Below are 25,761 nucleotides of genomic sequence, written 5' to 3' on the forward strand. Positions count from 1 at the left end.
TGGAGTGAATTATGTGGACATGGATTTGGGATTGAAATTGCTCCAAATTTGTGGAGGGACTAGTGGAAAGCAATGAATCACCTGCAGTAAGCATGACTGGCGGTTAAAAGATCAAAAAGACCTTTTCCCTCCTACAATTGACATTTCATTTCCATAAGCCACACCTTATTAATAGAATTTCATGAAATCAACTTGTGTATTCTGTTTTCTTAACTATGCTACATCGCTCTTCCCCCCTTATCTGTAGTCATGTTCCCCTCCATCATGAAGCCTATCTACGAGTGGCTCAACATCGACCTCTTTCCAAGCGATGCCACCAGCTTCTTCTACGGTATCTTTGACCAGCTCATTGGGATGAGACAGAAGAGTGGTGAAGTATGTGTTTCATCATGCATGGCACTCATCTTGACTGTTTTTGTCAAGTAATGAGAATGGTTCTAGAAAACATTGAAGTGATTTAGCTGTTATCTTTTTGTGTAACATAAGGAGTGCATTATGGGGTAATGTCCTTGGTGCTGAATGAAGATACATGACTTTTCTTTTTGTACATTCAGCTGCAATAACTTAAATTCAAATGCCAGTAAGAAGACTGAATTGATGGTGACTAAATGGGGTCTTCCATGCCCTTTGACCTAAAGTGTAATCAGCCATTTCAATGCCACATAATTTGTAGCCTCACCGCTCAAATGTAACATAGAGTGTAATCAACTGCTGTTATTCGGTGTGAAACGAAACCACTGCCTTTCTGAATTCAGTGTGAGGAAGTGACGGTACAATCCATGAAGCTCTCCCCCCCCCCCCTACAGTACATGTTATTCCTCTGGATAATGTTACCAAGATACGCCAAAAGTAGTTACTCAAGCAACTGGACACAGTCACTGACGAAAGATAGCAGATGCTGTCTGAAACGTCTGGCTGTTTCAACATTTTATCCAGTTGCTTGAGTAACTATTTTTGGCGTATCTTATCTAACCTTCATCAACGTAATGTTACCAAGAGTTTCTGTTTCGAACTGACTGCACTAGTAGACTTGCCATACTCTTTGGAGTGGCTGTCAACACGCATTGTGTATGGTTTAAGCATGACAAATGTCATGTTAAGCTCTTTTCAAGGCATTTTGAAACGTTTAACATGAGGCAATAATGCCAGTCACAAGTCCTATTCTTTCATGTCTTCCTATGTCAGAAGGGACGAGTTGACTTCATGCAGCTGATGATGGACGCCCACAAAGACACAGATGACGAAGAAGAGGATGGTGTTAAGGTGCATGGGCAGAAACATGGTATGCTAATCCTTCATATGTCATTCACACTTACTCTTTACCTGGTTTATTGTCTGTTGTCTTGTGAAGGTTACACATAATTGCACTTCAGTTTTCGAGGTTTGATGGCAGATCAACAGCTACTTCTGTCCTATGACTAATACAATGTCTAAAGTTGTAAATATCGACCTCTCCTGCAGTCATACTGCCTGACTTTCGTTTTAAATGGTTGACACTATGAAGGTTAAAATGGTGGATGTCTTTCTTGAAGATGCTCATCCATATCAAGGGTTCTGTCCTTCTACAGTCATAAAGAAACAGAAAAACTTATTGCTTCATTACTACTCAATGAACTTGCTACTAGTAAAATAGATAAAATGAACCAAAAATTCTACTGTTCCAACTTGTCATCTACAATGTGGCTGTAACTACTTTCTGTCAATTTTCTTTGTTTAGATGCAAAAGAATATTTCATTACTCATAGGCGAAAATCATAAGTAAATCATTGATAAAAACTGTGAAGATGATAAATTTTGGCCTTTAGTTTCATTTTTCTATTGATCTTTGTTTTTTATTGTTTTTTTGCGAATAATTGTAGCTCTGACTAGAGACGATGTTGTCGCCAATGGCTTCCTCTTCTTTGTTGCGGGTTACGAGACAACTGCAACTACGATGGCCTTCGCGTTGTACAACTTTGCACTCAATCAGGAAGAGCAGGACAAGGCTAGGGAAGAGGTCAACAAGGTCATGGATGACAGGGTATGACTCTTTGTTGTTGTTGAATAAGCTAGTTCACAGTATGAACTGCACATGAGCAGTGTGATGCATTGTGGATAATATGTCAAAGTTGAAGATACCTGAGGCATAAGCAAACCACATATAGACATGGTAGTGTTTACAAGTTAGGGGCGTTAGGGGCCATCACCTTTTACCTGGTGCATGTGCAGATCAGACTGTGAGCCACCTTATAGCAAAGTTTTATGGAAACGTAAATGTGTTGCAAACCCATTTTTGGGAATAGATGCACTGGTGCACCACCAATATGATATTCTATAGATATCTTTAACATTATAATTATAAAGTAATATATCAAAGTAGAACAAAGGCAATATTCCTTTTGCTGATACTTTAATTTCAAGAATATTCTGTATATTACCCCTGCTTGTTCAATACAAAAAGAGTAAGAAATGAAGACAATTCTGTCCCACGGCAGGACCTGGTTGACTACGAGGCAGTGCATGAGATGTCCTACCTTGAGATGTGTTGTATGGAGACCCTACGCCTGTACCCCCCTGCACCAAGGTTTGTTTTGCTTCTCTTTTTGATGCATTTTGTGTGCTTTTGTGGTGCATAACTGGTAAACTTCCTGATCATAACTGGCAAACTGCCTGTTCATTACAGGTAAACCACCTGGTGTGATGGCACAACGGGATATTAGAGTTTTCATGTTTGTATGGGGCCACACCCCAGTTTGTTTGATTTGAGGCTGCACATCTTATGCATGTGCCCTCCTGGGGCAAAGTTTGTTTCTTTATTCTTTGTGTGCATACTAGTAAATGGTAATATATAAATTCCTTCATTATGCGGTACAACAGTACTTTACTTATACGTGTAGTTGATATGAAGAACAAGCTTTGTAAGGAGCTAATCATGATTTTTCTGAGGCATTGCACACCATTGAAAACCCTTCTCTTAGATCAGTAGAATTGATCCTTCAATGGGACCTCCAATTTATCCTCTGATTCAAAGGTTGTAACCCTATCCAGTAGCTTGTGAATTTGGGTCCATAGGATGCCATCCATGAAATCATGTCAAGATAGCCTTACAGAGAAATTTTATAAACTGACCTTTTGACCAGATCTGTGGTATTCTTTAGGATTACTAACCTGATTACTCGATCTAGCTCTGTCTATGTGACCTTTTGGAATGACAAGTAGTTTTATCTTCTGGTATCTATTGTTCCAGTACTAGCCGAATGACTTCTGAAGAGGTCAAAGTTCAATGGCTGACCATCCCAAAGGACATTATGGTCATGGTGCCCATCCTCGCCATCCACCACGATCCTGAACGCTGGCCGGAACCCAAGAAGTTCATTCCTGAAAGGTGCTGTGGCCTTTGTAAATAACAATGGCAATGATCCTCATTGCATATTCATGGACAGAAGGGCTAAATGAAGTATGTTCAATAACTGAAAGTGAAAGATAAAAGCTTATTTTCCACAGGTCATGGAAAGATAACAAGGTACAAAATTATACCTGAAATTTCTTACCCTCTTTGTAATGAATACTGCACCAGTGTCCTTAACGATTGCGAACCTTCCGTGTAGCAGATAATCCAGGTGAGCAACAACAGCCAGGATTCAAAGTCTCAGCCATCTGGTGCCACTGGAATACTTACCTCTTGAGGTCGAAAACTTTTGGAAGAATGTTAAAAGAAAACTGAAACAAAGAGAGAAATTTAGAAAGCAAACTGTGCTGCAGATCTGACCAATGGTGTATCAATGCAGGTTCACGAAGGAAGCTCGAGAGAAGCGGGATCCGTACGACTGGCTGCCATTCGGCGCGGGACCACGGAACTGCATCGGGATGAGGCTGGCCATGATGGAACTGAAGGTTGGACTGGCCAAGATCCTGATGAATTACCGCATCATGACTGCACCTGATACCGATGTGAGGACAGAGCTTTATGATTTCTTCAATTGTATTTATCTGTGTATTTGCTCTGGTTGTTGCATTATTGTAATCTCCAATCTCTCTGGCTGACTGGACCTTCTCTGGCTAGCATACTACGATTTTCGCGCCCGGCGTGGATCTGCTTGGAGATTAGCATTATTGATGAAAATATTAGAAGAAGTTACAGATACATGTAGATTGTCATGATATTTGGTTTGTCTGCAGGGCTCGACAAAATTGGGACATCATGGTAACTTTTTGGTACTACATTAAAACTGCAGTCTATTTGTCTTACCAGAAGTACTTCATGTTCTGAAGAGTTGAAATCAAATACTTACTATAAATCATTCCAATATGCTTGGTTGCCTCTTACATTGAGGTAGCTATAGCATTGGAAGCTTATGAGCCTTATTAGGTTTGGAAATCAGTTGGATGCAAATTGGAAGTTTTGTAACATTAGTTTATCCTTTTGTCACAGATCCCCCTGGTGATGAAGAAGGGCAACGAGTTTCCAACTCCAGAGAACGGGATTCGTCTGAAAGTTGAGCTGATTAATTAAGACAGCTACTAACTCCAGAGTGAGGTCCATCAAAGTCAAACCCAAGAGTTAGATACATCCTAAAGTATCTTTGATTATTTTGATACTAGCAAAATTTAATTGGGGCACATGCTATTAATGATGAATTGTAGAGATAACTCGTAAATGTGTACCAAGTAATTTTTTCGCAAGCTGAAAGTACCATTGTCAGGATTATTCATGTTTTGTTCTTATATATGGGGTTATGTCCTTGTTGCTGACTGATGAAGATATCGGACATTGTTACCTTTTATAACTTCAAAATTCAAATACTCATAGGAAGACTGCATTGATAGCAACTACCTGGGGGCCTCCATACCCTTTTACATAGGGAGTAATCAACCCAATTAATTCTGCATAATCCGTCGCTTAGATTTAACATAGAGTGTAGTCATTGCATTTCACCGAAAGTGTTATTGGCACCTCAACTTAGTGTAAAGTGAAGCCAGCCTGTTTGTATTCAATGTAATAGCTGCTGCCTTTCTGAGTCTAGTGGAGATTGTTGATGCTATCATTCCATGTAGGCCCCCTGTGTGATGTTAACCTTCTTCATAACCCACTCAATTTGAATTTGACAGGTATCATTAATTGAGTTCTAAGTTTGTGCATGCCTGTAATAAGCAGCATCAACATCATATTTTGATTGTTTACTCATGTAATGTTAACATGTTATCAAAATTTTAGAGAACACTAGTTATATTTCTTGTAAACTTATCACAAGGTGGTTTCTTAGATGCCAACATTTAGAAGCATAACTTGGTGAGGCTGAATGGAAACCAAAATATAGAAATGTATTTGATTTTACCACATTATTGTAAAAGCTGTGCACCATACCACTAATGTTGGTAAGTTGGAGAGTATCTTCAATATAAAGTGTAAGTGCATTTAATTTCACAGTGGTTGTATTTTGATGTAGGAGGTGAACAGTTGAAACATTTATGTAGTAAGTTACAGCAGTAATACATTTGAAATGCACAATGTCAGTGTCATGAATTTGCTGGAGGGGTCACTACAAAAACTGCAAAAGTAAAACCCATCACAGATATTTCAAGATTAACACATAGTAGCCATGCTCTTGATTCTTGACTTAACATAATTAATAGTTATAAGCCATCTAGATTTTAGTTTAAAAGTACCACGGACTGCAGTTAGCTCAAGCTATTTATTCCATTTTTTTATTCCAAAAAAGTATTTCAATCGAAACCCGTGATAACTACTTTTACACGTGATAACGTCTGTCACAAATGTATCCCATTATTTCACTAGAAAGAAAATTTGTGAAGCCTTATGGGTTGTTGGAATTAGCTGTCCGGTCCGATCGGCGGAATTAGCTGTCCGGTCCGAAATCGGGTCGGAAAAAGCTGTCCGACTATTTCTGCGTGTGGTTGCGCCCCCTGACAGATATTAAAGAAAGTGCAAGCAGTCTGACGTGTCACCGCATGTCATGGCGTCAAGCGCGCTCATTGGATACAATACATGCAAATGCCGACGGCGGGTACCGCCGGGGAATGCAGCGATACTTTATGTCAATAATGGCGCTCCAGGTATTTGTTTATTTGGGGGTGGGAGCGAATCTTGACAAATATATGTAACAGATTATCAGGCCAAGTTCATGGACATACGGTGTTACCGCGATATCCACGATAACCTCCACGATAATCTCCTTGCCCAAACACACGAACACCTAAATCCGTACATACGGGATCCACACTGAACGCAAACTTTAGGTACTTGCTAGTATGGTATCGAGTTACGGCAACTCGTTAGTAACACCAAGGTAACACATATGGTGTCGGTGAGTTTTGTCAGAGCCTCTTGTTTATGTATTATTATTATTAGGCAAGTAATCGGGGTCGCTACCCGTTCATATGCGCGGGAGGCGACATTTATACTTCAATTCAAACAGTGCCCCGCCCGCCCACACAGCAGGACTCCGTTATTAGGACTGTATCGGCGGTTGGAATAGCCTACTCGCCAAAAAGCATCTTAACGCACGCACGCATCTGTAACGGCTTGCTCATTATCTGATCCAAATCAAGCTGCGAAGATGACCTCGAAGACCAGCGGGCCAATGAAGCTCCTCCATTTTTCACGTGACCCACGTTTTTTTTCTCAGGTCAGCACTCCGCGGGAAGTTTCACATGGCTTTGCATAGAGCTGTTTCTTCTGGCCTGCCATGGCAGCGCTGCCGGAACGCTCAGTATACTGTATAAACAGCGGCAAGCGGCTAGTTTCGGACGGTTTTTGTTTACCTCCTGACCTTGACACGCGTGATTCAAGCCTAGCCCGACCATCTAAATATGATAAAGTCACGCCCATCAAAAGAGCCAGGATAGCAGTCGGTTGCTATGGATTGGCGGTTACTAATATAATGATGGACGGCGGCCGTCTCTGTTCTGTGTTGAGGGCGTGATCAACGTGCTGTTTTTACAAAAGCAGACACAACTTGCCGTGGGAAAGTTTTTTCTGGATGATAAATTAGCGATGTTTGTGCGAACTGTTGTAGGAATTTTAATGTCGCGATACAGCTAGTAACCGGAGGATTTTTATGATCATATTCGACGAAATACAAGGGATTGGATATTGGAAACAAGATGTGGATATCATGGCCAGGATTGAACGATAGTTGGCGGGACTTGTAGCTTCCATGTCGCTTCAACAATCTTCGTCGATTACAACGGTGCCTTCTGTACTCTTGGAAGTTACTGTACCTAGGACGCTATAAAGAGGGTACATAGCTACGTAGTCCGTGACATTATACGGTGATAAGGTTTGAACAAATATTTATTCAATTCAAACAAACTAAATATCAACTAAATTTGCGTACATTAAAAATCTAACCATTCATAAATCTTCTTCCAAAGGTTAACTTACGGTGTCGGAAAAAAGTCAGTATACATCAGTATATTTTCTCTTCTTCTGTACTAGTACATGCCACACAACAGTAAAAAGATGCACAGGATAAAATGTAACCACAACATCAGTATATTCTCTCTCTTTTAATGTCAAATTTCTCTTCTTCTGCACTAGTACATGCCACCCAACAGTAAAAGATGCACAGGATGAAATATAACCACAAACACATAAATGTTCGTACATAATGATCATTCATTTGATATCAAGTGTATTGCATAAGTTATCATTGTCATATTTTGACAAATATAATATCAATATTATAATATAATATTTACATCATTTGCATTTCTATTATCAACAATTAAGATTTTAATATTAATTTGACAAATGATTTTTGAAATACATGTAGTTTTCATTTCCCTTGATTGTTCAATTACATACATTACACTCACTCACATTATTACACAAGTAAAATTTTTTATATAAAAATAGGCACATATAATACGTCACTGATATTATAAAAACGTCAAGATGTTTAAGGCGCAGGCATCCATCCAACAGGTTGGAAATGTAGAACAATGAGATTATGTTATACGGTGACCCAAGACTTGTTCTACATGTTCCACCTGTTCACTACTAACTCGAGGACCAATTACAAAAGTCTTTTGGATAGGGTCGAAGGTTGGATGCCTGCGCCTTAAACATCTAAAATCAACATGATAATACCTATGGCTTTCTAACGCCACATCCCTCGTTCCCTTTTTGAAGTCACTTTCCCAGTGTCGTAGAAGCACATCATTTGGTGGTGGTTTTTTAGTCTTGTACTCCTCTCTGCACCCTGCGCATAGTCTAGCCCTACAGGTTTTGTAGTTTATCAAGTACCATTCCGCATTACTCGATAACCATGGCTTTGGAGATATTGAATTTTGAGTTGATCTTTTTTTAAGGGGTACTATAGCTCTGGTGGGGGAGTTTCTTTTCCTTTTTCTACTTATGGGCTTTTTTCTACCTGGGTTTGAAGCTTTACCTGCACACAAGGGTGTTAGGTTTGGTCTTATACATTTGCTAACTATGTAATCTACATACACTACTAAATCATTGCAGTCACAGGCTGTGGCCAGGGTATGTGCACAGATTGTACTGGCTTTATATCCCTGGCAATCACACTTAAACCCCCCACTTTTCATTGGCTTCACACAGTGTGGATACTTTGAAGACGATTCGCTATTCACAATTCTTTCTTTTGGATCATTGAAACCCTTTCTAATCATTCCTGAATCTAATATGTTTTTAGCTTTTAGTATCACACCCTTTATCATAGTTTCTGATAAGCCTGTCTCATTTAGTTTGAAGGCATAACCCCAGACCCCCCATTCCACATCTTCTATTTCTTTCACACTCTCTAGGTTCTCTTCATTCTCTTCAATACCACACGAATATCCCATAAAAAGCAGTTGTTTTTTTCGGTAGGCTCTTGTGACACCTTTAATGTTGTCGTTGATTAGCCATTCAGGTGTCTTTTGAAGATTTTTATCTCTAACTTCCCACTCGGCTGACATACCTAGATAAGCCTGCACAGCATTTTCTTCTTGCCAAAGAACAAAATCTTTGATATCCTTTATAAAAGTATCAATCTGCTGACTCCTAAATGACGCCCATCTTTTGAGCATAGCATTGAGTGACTCGCAGGCATTTTGTGTGTATAAGTAATGGTTTTTGTTATTGGTTACGAGAACATTATCTTTTAGTACTGGAACTATGTTTTTTTCTAGATACTTCAAAAGTTTGGTCATGGGAGCCTTTTGGGAAGAATCAGCCAGTTTAATCCAATTATCTTTTAGAATAGCATAATCATTTTCGAAGTGCTCAGTGTTCAAGCACAGGTATTTCAACTCATCAACAATTTGTGAACATTTGGGTGGCGTAATGCCGAATGTTTGACATTTGTTTTTGATATTTTTCCAAAGATGGATAGTACATCGATATCCTTTTGCGTTTGGAAATGTGTCTTTTAAAGATTCTATCAGATTAGTTTCACCATCTGTTCCAAAAGCCCTTAGTGTATTTCGTAGTTCAGGTTTTTCACTGACTATCTTCTGAAAAAGAGGTAAATACGATTCTTTATTTTTGTCTTGGACAAGTGCCATGGGGCCTATCATTGTTGGTGACACGTTAGTCCCTTTAACTAATAGATTTGAATGGGTATACGAGGTGGCAAGAACCCAAAATGGGCCACACTTGAAAGTTATATCGGCACCTAAAATAGCAGGATTTTCAATAGTACAGAAAGTTGAGATGTCATTAATTTGGCGTGCGTTGTATAGGATTTGAATACTTGAGCAGGGTGATTTGATTATGTTTTGGAAGAATCTATCTTCAGGTCCCTCTTCCTGCATAAAAGAAAGTGCACGATAAACTGGATCGTCTACTTGCATGTCTTTGCTTTTCCTAATAATGTCTGTCACTTGTTTACGGCCTCTTGGAAGTTTACAAGGTGTGTCAACACCTGTGCTGGAGCCTACAGCTTTTGTTACCTCATAACATATTTTTGAAGGTCCTGCAATAGGGTCAACTTCTTTTTTGTTCTTAAACATTTCAATGGTACTTGGGTTGCATCGGACGTACGGCCTCGTAGCATTTTGTTTAGAGTTGCCATGTGGCTTCCTGTTAATCTGACAAGGTTCACCAAGGAATCTGTACTGTACAAAAACATAGGGAAGTTCTTCGCCCGAGACATGTATGGCCCTTACTACAGCCTTTTTTAGTGTTTTCTCTGAATTACAGCAATAGGATATTCTTTTTAATGTTATGCCTTTCACCGAATATTCTTTTTTTTTGGTACATACATGCTGCCAGCCACCCATGGCATCTACATGTGCATCTACAGATTTTACTTTCGATTTGGCTGATATATCTATCAAAAAAGAAGCATTACAAGAAATTTGTGTGACTTGCGTATTTGTACAGTGAGTTGTGCGTTCTTGCGAGGAGAGTAGATCCAGGACTTCCAGGTTTGTGACGGCTGTCTTTCTTCCATGGAAGATTGCAGTGATCCCCCCATGACATGGCTGCCGTGACTGAAAAGTCAATAGAAACAAACAAACTAGTACATCATAACAATATCAATTATAGAGATGATATGAAAAAGGAAAGTTTAACATCTAATTACGATGCTATTCCTTGTTTACAATATTCCTTAAGTTGTATTAATCCAATCCAATCCTTACCGTGCCATCCCAGTCACTGTCACTCAATGACTCTTCATTTGACTGGACCTGGAACCAAATTCACACTAACAGTTAAAAAGTTAAATCTTTATGTGTTTTGTGAGAAGCAGAGAAGTAGTCTAATTGCCATTTATAGTCACAATATAATCACATACATTTAATTCCATAAACATTTAGTATACATGTAATTGTGCGCAGTTGTGTGCGTGCGTGGGTCTTGCGGGCACACAAATTAAGTACTTAATGTTTACATGGTTGAGAGGTAATAGCGTGGAAAATAGGTTACTTTTTTAATTCACAGAAGAAGAAAAAAAGTACCTCATCTGAGGGTGAAGACCTCCCCTGGCGTCTCCGCTGTCTGGAAGTTGTGGTGAGTGTTCCTTCGTTGTCTTCAGCCTGTATACAGGAATTGAAGGAAGTATGGTGTGATAAGTACACAGAGGTATTGCCAAGCATGCCACTCTCAAAATATCATCATAATGCATTGTTCTGTTCAAGTGGTTTCTGATGGACAAAGAATAACAGTAGTAGGGACAAATAACAAATTGAATTGCATCTCTCGATGATAGGTGAGTTGCAGCAATAATATGACTAGATATATACCTCTGATGTAGAAGGAAACAACTTCTTAGCCCTCCCCTTGGTTGGTAGGCTTATGGTCTCTTCTTCCTGCCAGTGAACATATACATTGCATTTCCAATTACTTATTAACACTTACATAAATACACACTGATGGTAAGAGTAATGATTTTGCTCAGTAGTTGCTTCTTTTTATCCCTCATAGATAATGTGAAGTACCTTGTCCACAATAGACATTGGTAGCCATTGTTACTATAGCTATTAGCCATGTAGTAGACAGTCATAAAAGTCTAAGGTGGCTGGACACAGCACAGCTGTAGGGTGGTCACCATTAGATACATACAGAGGTAGAGACAAAGACAGAAAGAATATATATACAAACGAAAGTACATTTATTATTATTTTTTATGTTTGAACTACGCACTCTCCCCTGCCATGATGGGCAATGACGCTATGGTCTGTGCAGCCGCCTTCTGCTCAGGTTGCTCAGACGTCATTATTCCAGAACAGAGCAGGCAAAGGGAGGACACATATAAACAGTGAGAGATAAAGAGGAGAGAGAGATAACCACCCATACAGCTCTGTCCTTGCAACTGAAAAATAAATGCAGAACAATACTAACCTCGCTGTCATCACTGATGGTTATGACGTCTGATGCGGCACCTTGTGAAACCTGGAAGTAAAAATCCAATCGTTAATAGAATTAGTGAAATATGGTGTGTTATGTATGTGCGTATATGTATAGTTAACATGGTTGGGAGCTGATAGCATGGCAAATAGGTTACTTTTTTAATTCACAGAAGAAGAAAAAAGAAAAGTACCTCGGCTGATGGTGAAGACCTCCTCTGGCGTCTCCGCTGTCTGGAAGTTGTGGTGAGTATTCCTTCGTTGTCTTCATCCTGTATACAGGAATTGAAGTTGCAGAGAGTCAGTAAAAAAACGCATTTTTGCAAGAAAGTCTAAGACCAAGCTTACGAGTGGTGCTTACTCATGAATGTGGTGGTAGTACTACTACAAGAAATATTATTGTTAAGAGGCTCATTGTTTACATTTTTCTCCTGTATGTACTGTTGCAACGAAAACAATGATGAGACAAGCTGTTACCTCCTCCAACTTCAAAACTTCAAAGCAGTTCCTTGTTTGTGGGATGTCTGGAAGGGAGACAGTCGAGCTGTCTAGGTCATCGGGCCCACTGTACTCGTACCCGTCCACATCCCATACCTGTTCACCATCAGCAGTCTGTTGTACATGGAACAGAAAAGATAAGCCATATGGAAATTAGGACCAGTGCAGGCTGGAAGTGATTGTGTCGTACTACTGTCTAATTCCGTGTAAACATGGGCTTTGGACCATTATATGTCATCCTTAGTGCCACTAAAAATGAGCAAATACCTGCTCTCCAGGCTCAACGCTGAGGTAATGCTCTTCGGCAATATGTCCCAGCAGGATGACATCAGTACTGGAGGCCACTCCTGAAGGGCGAAGGATGATTGGATTGCCCTGTCGGAATTAATATCAACAGACATGTAGCACAATACAAAGATATTTGAAAAAAAAAAAAACTATTGCTTTTAATTTCAAAGAATCCCTATTGTTTCCACTGAAATGCTGCTTTCAGACAACATGATTAACAACTGTTTAAATGTATAACACAAAGTCCCTATGATTAATGTATGGTGAAGTACGTCAGGAATGATGATTAATCTGTGTGCAAAATGAAGTAGTTAACACAGTGTTTGTGCTTCAATGATCTGAAGAAAACGCTGTTTCTCCTCATTCGACTGTACCGAGATGGAGGTAAACACACCGTACCCAGCCTATGTTGGCCAGATACAAATGTATGGTTGAAGGATGTTGTAAAGTGGTGTAAAACTTAAGAATCTAAACTGTGAATGTGTGTTAAATATGGCATCTAACATACCGAAGAACTTGGCATGATCTGCACGCGGACATGCAAGCAGTTTGTGAGCGCCAGCAATGTTAGGTGGTCGCCCCAGACACCCTCTTGTCCCATATGCTGTAGGTAGCCATCCAGATCTTGCCCATCCACAAAATCTGCCACACGGCATGGGTCCGGACCAGGCTGAAACAGTCATAACTTGTGATATATTATAGTATTTTGGTTGGTTTGGGAGCAACGGGTTTCAAATGGCTTTGTTGCAAATTTGAAACATGTTTGATTATAACTATACAACACGCACAAAATCTTTTCAATACCGATACCAGCTGTACCTATGTTGAAGATGTGATGCACACCTCCAAGGGATTAATCATTGTAATAGATAATACTAAGTACTATAGATAATACTAATGTTTAAACACTTAGAGACGAGGTATAGATACTCAAGCAGACTCTTTTAGTTTCTGCGGCATATTTGTTGAGGGTTATACATGTAACGTTATGAACAAAAGGCCCTGGTGTTATAGTCAATATCATAACAATAGCTAACTGTGAAACGTAATAGTTAAAGAAGAAAACGAGACAAGATATATGCATTTACCAGCACAGGATTGTTCCGGATGTAGTCGACCGCCATCCGGCGCAGATCTTGATGCGACCAGACACCTCTTCCTATCCGTTCTAGCTGGTCTGCCACGGCTGCGAACTGACAGTTCCCGTCCGATGGAATCTCATCCCTGACGACCAGATGCTCCCTTGCTAGGTTGCGCAAGAGCCGGCTGTACTCCATGTCGAACGGTGTTGGTCCAGCTTAGGTCAAAAGAAATAAATTATTAACAAAACGAAGGTCATGGCAATAAACTGTTAGGGTCTGACATAAAAAATTGTATGCAGCGGCAGTGCACAAACTTGAGATTGGGGGCTGGCTATCCAGCGCCTGGTCTGTGAGCGTTTACGTGAAACTTTGAAGGAACACCGCCTTTTGGGGGGCAAATCAAACTCCATTACAGACCCCCGTTAGTCCGACGCATTTCTTTTTGCTGATAGATACCGATGTCTGGTGGCCGCTCGTGTAGCAATCACATCACATCACACAATATATTTCTATTTCAAAATCTGTATAAACTTTTGAATATTATACTAATTATAAGGTTACATGAATCCGATGTCGAATCAGTGAGTTGCATCAGTTACACTTTGGCGTACAATAATCAGGGGACCCATCCCATCCCGCCCACGCCCCTTACCCAATTTAATGCTGAAACTGTTAATATTGTTTGTCGGCTTGCGTTTTAGATTACTGAATATATAAACAAGGACAATGACACACGATTGAAAGTACAGTGTGAACTTGCTATTGAGCTGTAGTATTCAAGGTGATCTGCCACCGGCACCATCAATAGCTCATTTCCATACCTATGATGTTGTTCCATTGTCCTCGGTGCTTCTTCTTAGCGTGACTCTCCAGTTCAGGGTAGTCAGCGAACAAGTCCCCACATACATCACAAAGCCACTGTAAAGATGAATGACATTTACAGTAAGATGGCTGTGCCTTCCTAAACATTATGTAACGGGAGAACTTTTGTTGAACTTGAATATGAACTGGCATTCGCGTGTGTTTTCTTAATGTAATGTCCTTGGTTTTCTTAAATGTCCGTTTGAATATGGGGACCGATGAATGAACTTTGATCCTGTCCTTCGCTTGGACCAAGGAGGTTTAAACCTCCTTGCTTGGACGTCCCAACTTTGTAAACGTTGTTGTACCGTAATGTAAATTCCGACTCTATATCATTATGGATTAATTAACATGTTTATGGAATATCCGTACAACTTTCGCCGAGGATGGCTCATTGAAATCTCGTGGGTGTGTGTAAGCAGACCCAATGGGAGCTAACCTCACTAATTGATAGCAGAACTGTCGCTAACTTGGAAGGGCAGGGTGTAATCCATATTAGAGATGACGGCCGTAACGACGATGTAATGATGTTCCCACTAGGGGTTAGAGCCGGCGTCGCGACAGAGACTAGATATAGTAGATAAGATAACACAAATCTCTCGAGAGAGAGTCGTCTTTCTGGACTTGAGAGAGACAACAGTCGTCCGGGCGGCTGTGCGTGTACGGAATATTCTGTGCCCTTGTGTGATTTCTTCCCTGAACACTATATGCGGGATTCCTAACAACCGGGGTATTCAATCAATCACCACCCTTACACTACAATGAACAAATTAAATACCCGAAGCTTCATTGATACTACATGCCATAGCAATTCTATGTGTATGTTAAACTTAAATGTAGTTGATAAGGTACTTACGCTTTCCGAGTCCATTGCTCGCAAGTCTTGCCTGACCTTGAGATGCTGGCCTTCAACGGGTTGAAAGTGAGGTAGACGAAGTCCCGATCGACGTAACACGCGCCAAGAAAACGAAGATGAGGGCCTAGCTTTGGCTGACCAAAAGGACACGTCCGTATACTCGAAGGAGATAAGGAACGAAAATGGGGGCCTAGCTTTGGCTGACCAAAAGGACACGTCCGTATACTCGAAGGAGATAAGGAACGAAAATGGGGGCCTAGCTTTGGCTGACCAAAAGGACACGTCCGTATACTCGAAGGAGATAAGGAACGAAAATGGGGGCCTAGCTTTGGCTGACCAAAAGGACACGTCCGTATACTCGAAGGAGATAAGGAACGAAAATGGGGGCCTAGCTTTGGCTGACCAAAAGGACACGTCCGTATACTCGAAGGAGATAAGGAACGAAAATGGGGGCCTAGCTTTGGCTGACCAAAAGGACACGTCCGTATACTCGAAGGAGATAAGGAAGTGTGACTCTCAATGCCTCAGGATCCAGCAGTGACGAGCGGATCAGGTGACTATCGTAAATCACCTCCCGGTAGATCAAGGGAGACCTCCTTGGTAGATAGATCTCACCGAGTCGAGTCAAATCCTTTATTTCAGCTCGAATGCTTGTGTAGCAATAGTGATTGTACATTGTAGGAGCTATATATGCATATGTTAGTGCCTTGTAAATTACGTATGCGTGTAGGCATCCCCTTGATCTCCGTTTGATCTTGTATGTATTATATGCCCTTCCTTGTTAACACTAGAAGTGTCAATCAGCTCATTATGCGTCTGCCATGACTGATATGCAAGACAATTTGGCTTGCTGGAAGACACCATCTCACGTACAAGTGTAAGATATTACAAGTCTGGCTAATTAATAATAATGAATAGGAAGTGTGGGACTTTTAATTTTCCACTGCTTTCAAAGAAGAAATCAAATAATAGAATATTCGTAAGCTATTTAGGTGAGAGATTAAGAGGCCTTGAGCCTAGAGTAGTCAGTCAGTCAGAGATCCAAAGCTGTGCGACGTGCCTGTGGAGTATTTCCTGCCTATCAACCTTCCTGTCCATCTACCGAACTTCTTGGTAAGTGAGTCTGTTAAAAGTACACAACGCAATGTCCGAATGTATGTAAGATTGTAGGAAATTCCCAGTGCCGATCGCTGTTCTCGTAACTGTGTAACTTGTACCGTAGTTTGTGTCTACTATTGTGTGTGTCAATAAATACAACTGTCGGGACCAGAATTAGTGTCGAACTGAATTACTTAGTAACTTTATACCGTAACTTACCACAAGGTAACGTAGTGAAAGCCTTAAAGTAAACTGTTATACTTGTGCAAGATTAAGAAATACACAAACTCATATTCCTTTTGAAATCACCCATCATAGGAAGTGTGGGACTTTTTATTTTCCACTGCTTTCAAAGAAGTAATCAAACCCCGCATTAGTACCGTAGAATAGTTTAGACTAGCAAAATATGTTCAACGGTTGTATACATACAAAATGCATATACAATCCCACTCGTTGTACGAAACCTCTTGGTTAGAAAATCTTAGAAATGACGCGGTTTTTGTTTAGATGCTCATTGACTTAGGCATTTCCCGCCGTTTTCCCGTCATTCCACACGGCGGGGGTCCGAAACGTTCGGACCCTACCATTGTGCGTCTTCGCGGGGCTACTTCAACATCTGTAACGGTCAACATTCATAATGCTAACTGTAAGAAGTTTGTGTGCCAAGCATATTGTAAAGTCCTGTTTTGCAGTATAACATTCATAACATTATGGCCTTGGACCATTCTGCTTCAGTGGGGTTACCTGCGGTCATGGAGATACATGTTTGATAGAAACCGCCACATGCCGTAATCTATCCGAGACGTTAGAGTAATTAATGATTTTTATTTGCAAGTTCCTGCCCGAGGGCTAATTGCAACATAAAACAACGTATCATTAAAAAGTATATAGACAGTGCAAATGGCTACAAATGGAACAAGTGACCACATTAAAAACTGCTACGGAATACAATCTTAAAGCCTCGGCTTCAGGGTTTAGCTTTTTTTGGAGGCAGCGGAAGACGACGTGACCCACTTTTTTCTAAAATGAGTAGGTTCAGTCCCCTCTCACTGGACCCGCGACTGATTTGACACCGCGTTGAAAAAATGTAATCGAAAAAAAAACGAATCTTTTTACGCTGTCAGTGATTTTTTGCCTGTTTAGTCATACTAGTCAGGCTAACTCAAATTCGACATAGAACGCAGTGAGGTCCAGACGCCCTAACCCTTCAAACGCGGAAAGAAAGGGGTACATAAAAAGGCTTGCTGAACGGATTGCAGCGGTATTGCTGTTCATCTAAATGTGGCCCGCGAACTTAGAATAGTAATTAGGATACGTTGAGATCAAGAGAACTTAATACAAGTGTCAAATTGTACGGGCCGGATTTAATGAACGAGCCACAGGGGGTCTAGCCCTTAAGACGCGGAAAGGAAAGGGTACATAAAAAGACTTGCTGGACGGATTGCAGCGCTTTTTGCTGTTTATCTAAGTGAAACAGAACAAACAGAATTGAAGCACTTGATGCAAGTATGATAGAAATATAAATGCACATAGTAGACTAGTTGGCAGCCACCAACGCAGGGAAATTTATGCTGACCTGTGCGCTGGCTAGACTTTCAAAAGGGATAATAGAATCGCTGATATAGTTCACGGAATATCAACTGATGATATCAAGTCGTTGTTTGATTAATTACAAATATGATATTGTGAACTGTGTCGTTCGACAACTGACTGCGGCATGAGAACTTCTTTTCTTGCCTTAATTTGCCCATGTCATTATACATTTCTAACAGGGGACTGTGGCCACTTAAGAGAACACACAAGAGTGCCGCGCACATCAGCTTTGTGCAGACCAACGACATGCGTCGACGTAAGGTATTTACAGATTTCGCATTTTTTTCGCATAGTTTTAACTGTCTGTTGTTCGATGATGTTGATGTTGACAATCCTAGTTTATAACATTGATTAACACTGGGGCTCGGGGTCAATCAGAAAGTAGATCTGTAACTTACTATGATACTTCCTGATTTTACTCAGATGTGACTGTACTAAGATGAATACATTTGTCTATGCGTGAGGTGAAGTTCTTCTTCATAATCCAAGTCTCTCGAATTTCTAAAGTCTAAAATCCACGTTATTTTCCATATTCCCACACATTTTCATCGCCAAGGTAATTAGAAAGTAACTTTCTTATATACCCCAGTGTCTTTATACATGCAGATTGGTACTGTGACATGTACACTGGCTGTTTTTTTCAACATGATTAAAAGAAATAATTTAGCTATGCTCTAACAAAGTACATAAACATAACGAACTGCATAAGCATGACACAGTGATCCCGCCTTGTTCGACGCAAAATTTTCGCGCGTCAAAACATGACTCTTCACCGTTAATGCCCCGGTCACGTGCACATACATGCTACGATGAACCTGAGATAGATGCGCTTTACTAGCCTGGAATCTATCCTATTTAGTTTCCGTCCGCTACCCTAGCTCCGCTGCGCTACCCAAGTGTTTCATGACACTCGTACACAAGCCACTAGCAAAAGAAGGCTGATTAAATGTTTGACTTTGAGTGGGGTAATCTCGACACTTGTATATGTGACCCACTCACACAAGCAGGCCTGGTGCTCGTTACATCGACTTACAATCATGATAAGTTGTGTATCATTGGAATGAAAAATATGCGAGCTTTCCAATCATATATATAATACATTGAAAATGATCCAGAAAAGTTAAGTTTCCAAACTTTTTGTGCCATTTTTAAATTGAAATAGTTCAACGATTATATAACCATTAATGTTGCCTGTCATCGTCTAAAATAGCCATGCTACCAAAGCCTAGCGGAAAACATCCTCGCCGTGTTCGGGTCGGCTGGGGCGGCAGACGGCTGCAAATACTACTCTGCACAATCACTCTGGGGTTCAGTGGCCGTTCGATGTGGGCTAGCCGACAACAGAAAGAACCGCCGAAATGTGCAGACTCAATGGGCAAGAAACAGGGGAAATGTCCGGAGCTTGTTCAATAAGGTAGGTTTGTAATAAATCTCAAATACATGAAATAAGTTTTTTTCATGTTTTCTGATCACCCTATTAAAGGTCATCGCAAAAATTATTACTCAGACACCGAAATGATATTACGTTAAAGCATTCTCCCTCAAAACATATAATAACAAAAGCATACCACTTTCGGTTTCAATTCACGTTCATAAAGAAATATGGTATGGAAAAAACACAGGGCACAGGCTATTACCGTCACTGTACACTGTCAGTCTAAACGACTGGGACCTTACAACTGCGAATGATGCATGCAAACTCAGGTAAAAAACAATCAAATTCAAGCTGAGGTACAGTGCAGATTAAATTGAATAGTACTCCACTGTTACGGACTCAAGTTGGAGGGGTGTACTTTGTTGCACTGGCCGCGATCGAGTTCAAATACATAACTAAAAGAAATAATTAGCATAATTGTAGTCGCATCTAGACGACAGTAGCCCTACGACTTACGAGTGTACTGACAACGGATGTTTTACTCCTTTAAAGGTCTTGCAAAATGACAACATGAAAAGGAGACTGCGCCCGAACCCAGCACAGATACAGTTAGAACCATTTGCGTTTTTGTAGCAAGGAATGGAAGTTTGATAACAGAGTTTAATCTGATATGGGTTATGAAAGATTTGTACAGTGTATCAGTACCTTTCGGTTTTCTAATCTTATTCAGTGGTTTGTATCAAAACCCGTACATTTGGTGCCTGTGGCATTGTCTCTAGATGATTGTGAAAGTCTTGATTTTCTGTTAATTTTGACCTTACGTGAATATGGCCTTCGTTCCAGCCTGATGCCCCTGACAACGGGACAGGTGTTGATGAACTGGACACGCAGAACAAAGAACATGACGAAGAAACTGACGCGGCCGGTCTGGTAAGTGAACTGTACAGTGTGGTCGTTTAGACTGACAGACAGGGTACACTGTGCACTGTCAGTCTAAACGACTGGGACCTTACAACTGCGAATGATGCATGCAAACTCAGGTAAAAACAATCAAATTCAAGCTGAGGTACAGTGCAGATTAAATTGAATAGTACTCCACTGTTACGGACTCAAGTTGGAGGGGTGTACTTTGTTGCACTGGCCGCGATCGAGTTCAAATACATAACTAAAAGAAAGAATTAGCATAATTGTAGTCGCATCTAGACGACAGTAGCCCTACGACTTACGAGTGTACTGACAACGGATGTTTTACTCCTTTAAAGGTCTTGCAAAATGACAACATGAAAAGGAGACTGCGCCCGAACCCAGCACAGATACAGTTAGAACCATTTGCGTTTTTGTAGCAAGGAATGGAAGTTTGATAACAGAGTTTAATCTGATATGGGTTATGAAAGATTTGTACAGTGTATCAGTACCTTTCGGTTTTCTAATCTTATTCAGTGGTTTGTATCAAAACCCGTACATTTGGTGCCTGTGGCATTGTCTCTAGATGATTGTGAAAGTCTTGATTTTCTGTTAATTTTGACCTTACGTGAATATGGCCTTCGTTCCAGCCTGATGCCCCTGACAACGGGACAGGTGTTGATGAACTGGACACGCAGAACAAAGAACATGACGAAGAAACTGACGCGGCCGGTCTGGTAAGTGAACTGTACAGTGTGGTCGTTTAGACTGACAGACAGGGTACACTGTACACTGTGCACTGTCAGTCTAAACGACTGGGACCTTACAACTGCGAATGATGCATGCAAACTCAGGTAAAAAACAATCAAATTCAAGCTGAGGTACAGTGCAGATTGAATTGAATAGTACCCCGCTCTTAATCTTACAGTGTCAAGTTGGAGGGATGTACTTTGCTGCACTGGCCGCGAGTTCAAATACATAACTAAAAGAAAGAATTAGCATAATTGTAGTCGCATCTAGACGACAGTAGCCCTACGACTTACGAGTGTACTGACAACGGATGTTGTATGCCCTTAAAGGAGGTGCAGACTGACAGCATTAAAAGGAGACTGCGCCAGAACCGACCAGAGGTAAATTTGATTGTGACTTTTCATGCTGCTAGATATAATGCTTATGATAATATTCATTGCATAATCAATCCCCAGGCGGATAAATGCATAGGAGACCATAATTGGTGTAAATGAGGTAGTAAATTGATAATGATAACGTTGACATTGAAGTGAAATACAATATTAAATAATTCACCAATGTACATCCGTTCTAATCGAATTTTTCTCGCGTTTTAAGCAGCAAATTATATTGACCTTGCTTCATTTATATGAACGTTTAAAACAGGCTTGCAGCGCAATGGAAGAACGCTATGCAGAACTGCAATCTTTCATTTTGATAAAATATGAATCCGAGGTGGTGATCGTGTCTTTACCAGTATTGCACATATAACAATTAGAAAACCATTTGCGTCTTTGTAGAAAGCAATGGAAGTTTGATAACGGAATTTAGTCTGATATGTTTTATAAAAGATTTTACAGTGTATTGTGATTAGTACCTTTTGTTTTACTAATCTTATCAAGTAGTTTGTATTAAAAAAAGTACATTTGGTGCTGGTAACATTGTCTTGTGATGTTCTCTTTTGTAGAAGCGATTTTCTGATAACTGGATTACTTGGGGTAGTGTTGAGTGGAAGGATATGGAGGTGAGTTTGTATCTCTGACATTTTTAGTCCCTTACCTTTACGCTGTATTCGTCTTTGTTCAACAATTTTGGTTGACGAGCATGCAGTAACATTATATATATATATATATTGGTAACTCTTGCTGTATTTTTACTTACAGGCTGACACGAGTGACGGGAGGAGGAGGAAGCAGGAACTTGCCGCTGAGTAAGTTTTTTACGTATCTCCCTCGCTTGGATTCAATATTCCAAGATTTGAAGTTGTGTGTTGTAGAAGAAATAGTGATGTATACATATAAACATGACATCACTGAAATTGGACGGAAGCCGTGGCTTGCACTTGGATCATAGCGCAGACTTTCACTGAGAAAGAGTGATGACAGCAAAGAAATAGTTGAGTGATACTGGAAGGTCCATCATATCTATGTCTGAGCACCGCTGCAACATTTCAAGACCTTACCAGTAATCATATTTTAGTTATGTAGTCTCCACTGCAAGACTTCATAGTATCCAGTGTGTTTAGAATTGGTTTTACAGCTAAGGCATTTTCCGCTTTTTAGGATGGACATTACACATGTAAGGAACAACCTGGAGAAGAAAATTGTTGAGTTCATCAAAACCCAGGATGCCCAAGTAAGACCAATGTATCTACTCAGACTTGTTTCCACCATAATTTCTTACTCTATTTTGCTCTATTTATTTATTTTGCAAAAAAATTATTGAATAAATGCAATCTTGCTAATATTTATAACTTCGTGATAGCAATTATTACGCCTGTACAATTTTCACATGAATTTATTTTCACTTTTTATGTAAATACTTAAAGTAACCATGCCTATCATCTTAATTCACATTGTTTTGTTCCATTAGTGTGGCTTATTTTGTGGTTTCCTCTAAGGAAGGTTATAGGGTTTTGTTTATGTTTGTAATTTGTTCTGTTTTGAAACATTTTAGAATCATCTGACTGGTATTCACAATGGATCAATCCCATCGCAAAGACACCAGGCCTTCTACCACGTGAACAGATCTGTTCGTGGCACCCTAGAAGGACAGGGGTCTGGCTTTATAACAAGTGAGGAGCTGGTAAGGATCAACCAATATTTCATGTCTGTACAGATGCATCCTTTCGTATGGGGGTAAATTTGCGGGACTGACTTGCATTATTTTTGCTACTAGTTAGAAAGGTAACTACATTTTGATCCCAAATTTCCTTTTACTTCTGAGTGAATGCGAGTGACTCAATTAAAACGAGTCTTGACTCAATCTCATCACATCATTATACAAAGTACATGTATCAATTGTCACTTGCTGGAATCATTGTTCATGTACATGTATTTGTGAGCAGTTATGAAAGACTCCTGTCTTTAGAGGATTGCATTTGTACCGAGACGTTAAACCGGATAGTGAGTGATTTACCTGATTTTGCCCAATATTCATCTATAATCTTTCTACTTTATATTTCCTTTAAATCAGGCCGAGGAGCTGTTTGAGTGTCTGGCAGACCTTGATGTGAAGTGTGCTGAAGACAGACACTTTCCGGACACCAAATATGTGGGATATGTACTGATGCCCGAGGTGAGTGCTTCCAATGTTTTATTCATACATTAATCACACAGTTCGACAAAGTATTGACATAGGAGTCTGAATGTACAATCTACATCAACATTGAAACGAGACTTACTGAATTGAGAGTTAATTGCAAGAACTTAGCTCTCTCACCAGAAATTCCGGTTCTAGGCCTGAACTGTATAGTTCTTAGCTAATTGCCAGAGGTCCCATGTCCAGCTTAGGACTTGTATTGACATAGGTTGCATGTCCAAATAAAGTGAACATTTGATCATGTTTCATTGGAGTGATTGAGGATGCCTGTGAATATATTTCCCTGCATGGTCAATACATGGCCTGTTATATCTTTGTTGCAGGCAATTGTGTATGGCCTTCACAAGGTCAAAGACATCAGTATGGAGGCAGCTCAAAAACTGATGGACAAAGGACCAGAGTGGACCCCTGAGGAGAGAGTGTGGTTCAAGAATCCTTGAGGGCAGAGCAATGGCCAGAGGAGGAGAGGAGAAACGACACCGCTTAGATCGATAATAAAAGTTTCATTGCAAATTCATGATTGTAATTAGCCGTAGGCTAATTGCATGTTGACAGTGTCGAAGTACAAATGCAAGGTAAAATAAAAGGTATACATCATGTAATACAAGATCACACGTGCATTAGGTATTCTATGTCCCAATGTGTCCTAATCACTTTTTGAACTTCACGGGCCTCATTTAGATGAAGAGCAAATAGCGCTGCAATCCGTCCAACAAGCCTATTTAAGTCCCCTTTCCCACCGCTTTTGAAGGGTTAGACCCCCCGTGGCTCGTTTATTAAATCCGGCCCGTACAATTTGGCACTTGCATTAGGTACTGTATGTCCCAATGTGTCCTAATCACTGTTTCAAGTTCACGAGCAACATTTAGATTGACAGCAAATAGCGCTGCAATCCGTTGAGCAAGCCTTTATATGTACCCCTTTCCCACCCTTTCTTGAAGGGTTAGACCCCCCGTGGATTGTTTATTAAATCCGGCCCGTACAATTTGGCACTTGCATTAGGTATTCTATGTCTCAATGTGTCCTAATCACATTTTGAACTTCACGGGCCTCATTTAGATGAAGAGAAAATAGCGCTGCAATCCGTCCAACAAGCCTATTTAAGTCCCCTTTCCCACCCGCTCTTGAAGGGTTAGATCCCCCGTGGCTCGTTTATTAAATCCGGCCCGTACAATTTGATACTTGCATTAGGTACTGTATGTCCCAATGTGTCCTAATCACTGTTTCAAGTTCACGAGCAACATTTAGATTGACAGCAAATAGCGCTGCAATCCGTTGAGCAAGCCTTTATATGTACCCCTTTCCCACCCTTTCTTGAAGGGTTAGACCCCCCGTGGATCGTTTATTAAATCCGGCCCGTACAATTTGGCACTTGCATTAGGTATTCTATGTCTCAATGTGTCCTAATCACTTTTTGAACTTCACGGGCCTCATTTAGATGAAGAGAAAATAGCGCTGCAATCCGTCCAACAAGCCTATTTAAGTCCCCTTTCCCACCCGCTCTTGAAGGGTTAGATCCCCCGTGGCTCGTTTATTAAATCCGGCCCGTACAATTTGATACTTGCATTAGGTACTGTATGTCCCAATGTGTCCTAATCACTGTTTCAAGTTCACGAGCAACATTTAGATTGACAGCAAATAGCGCTGCAATCCGTTGAGCAAGCCTTTATATGTACCCCTTTCCCACCCTTTCTTGAAGGGTTAGACCCCCCGTGGATCGTTTATTAAATCCGGCCCGTACAATTTGGCACTTGCATTAGGTATTCTATGTCTCAATGTGTCCTAATCACTTTTTGAACTTCACGGGCCTCATTTAGATGAAGAGAAAATAGCGCTGCAATCCGTCCAACAAGCCTATTTAAGTCCCCTTTCCCACCCGCTCTTGAAGGGTTAGATCCCCCGTGGCTCGTTTATTAAATCCGGCCCGTACAATTTGATACTTGCATTAGGTACTGTATGTCCCAATGTGTCCTAATCACTGTTTCAAGTTCACGAGCAACATTTAGATTGACAGCAAATAGCGCTGCAATCCGTTGAGCAAGCCTTTATATGTACCCCTTTCCCACCCTTTCTTGAAG

At 40.5% G+C, this 25,761-nt stretch overlaps 3 protein-coding genes across 10 annotated transcripts in view; 2 read left to right on the forward strand and 1 right to left on the reverse strand.

The window, feature by feature from the left end:
• The window catches only part of LOC136437823 (cytochrome P450 3A8-like), a 35,017-nt gene extending 29,529 nt beyond the window's left edge, over nt 1-5,488 (forward strand). For all 4 annotated transcript variants that reach the window (XM_066432331.1, XM_066432329.1, XM_066432327.1 and 1 more), the window contains 7 exons: nt 248-375; nt 1,186-1,282; nt 1,860-2,020; nt 2,475-2,563; nt 3,227-3,364; nt 3,768-3,930; nt 4,412-5,488. In XM_066432331.1, the coding sequence (XP_066288428.1) occupies nt 248-375; nt 1,186-1,282; nt 1,860-2,020; nt 2,475-2,563; nt 3,227-3,364; nt 3,768-3,930; nt 4,412-4,492 (857 nt within the window). In that variant the 3' untranslated portion in view covers nt 4,493-5,488. The remainder of the gene's footprint in view (nt 1-247; nt 376-1,185; nt 1,283-1,859; nt 2,021-2,474; nt 2,564-3,226; nt 3,365-3,767; nt 3,931-4,411) is intronic.
• A 1,841-nt stretch (nt 5,489-7,329) lies between these two features.
• LOC136437821 (uncharacterized) lies at nt 7,330-15,473 on the reverse strand. Of its 4 annotated transcripts, XM_066432321.1 has the most exons (12): nt 15,385-15,473; nt 14,489-14,585; nt 13,674-13,882; nt 13,094-13,255; nt 12,565-12,672; nt 12,277-12,411; nt 11,994-12,071; nt 11,795-11,845; nt 11,197-11,262; nt 10,912-10,989; nt 10,594-10,641; nt 7,330-10,443 (listed from the first exon to the last, which is right to left on the reverse strand). In XM_066432321.1, the coding sequence occupies exons 1-12, from the start codon at nt 15,397-15,399 to the stop codon at nt 7,951-7,953; spliced, it is 3,540 nt and encodes a 1,179-aa protein (XP_066288418.1). In that variant the 5' UTR covers nt 15,400-15,473; the 3' UTR covers nt 7,330-7,950. The 4 variants fall into 4 exon arrangements, with proteins under 4 accessions (XP_066288418.1, XP_066288416.1, XP_066288417.1 ...); XM_066432319.1 differs by lacking the exon at nt 15,385-15,473 and having other exon boundaries at nt 14,489-14,681; XM_066432320.1 differs by lacking the exons at nt 11,197-11,262; nt 15,385-15,473 and having other exon boundaries at nt 14,489-14,681.
• A 968-nt stretch (nt 15,474-16,441) lies between these two features.
• LOC136437822 (uncharacterized) lies at nt 16,442-24,292 on the forward strand. Of its 2 annotated transcripts, XM_066432323.1 has the most exons (9): nt 20,089-20,380; nt 21,004-21,090; nt 21,433-21,483; nt 22,050-22,106; nt 22,246-22,292; nt 22,645-22,717; nt 23,039-23,167; nt 23,558-23,659; nt 24,007-24,292. In XM_066432323.1, exons 4-9 carry the CDS (start codon nt 22,101-22,103, stop codon nt 24,121-24,123), a joined length of 474 nt encoding a protein of 157 aa, XP_066288420.1. In that variant the 5' UTR covers nt 20,089-20,380; nt 21,004-21,090; nt 21,433-21,483; nt 22,050-22,100; the 3' UTR covers nt 24,124-24,292. The 2 variants fall into 2 exon arrangements, with proteins under 2 accessions (XP_066288421.1, XP_066288420.1); XM_066432324.1 differs by lacking the exons at nt 20,089-20,380; nt 21,004-21,090; nt 21,433-21,483 and adding an exon at nt 16,442-16,497.
• The last annotated feature ends 1,469 nt before the right edge of the window (nt 24,293-25,761 follow it).

This window comes from Branchiostoma lanceolatum, chromosome 7 (genome assembly GCF_035083965.1).
Source record: "Branchiostoma lanceolatum isolate klBraLanc5 chromosome 7, klBraLanc5.hap2, whole genome shotgun sequence".
Lineage (NCBI taxonomy): Eukaryota > Metazoa > Chordata > Leptocardii > Amphioxiformes > Branchiostomatidae > Branchiostoma > Branchiostoma lanceolatum.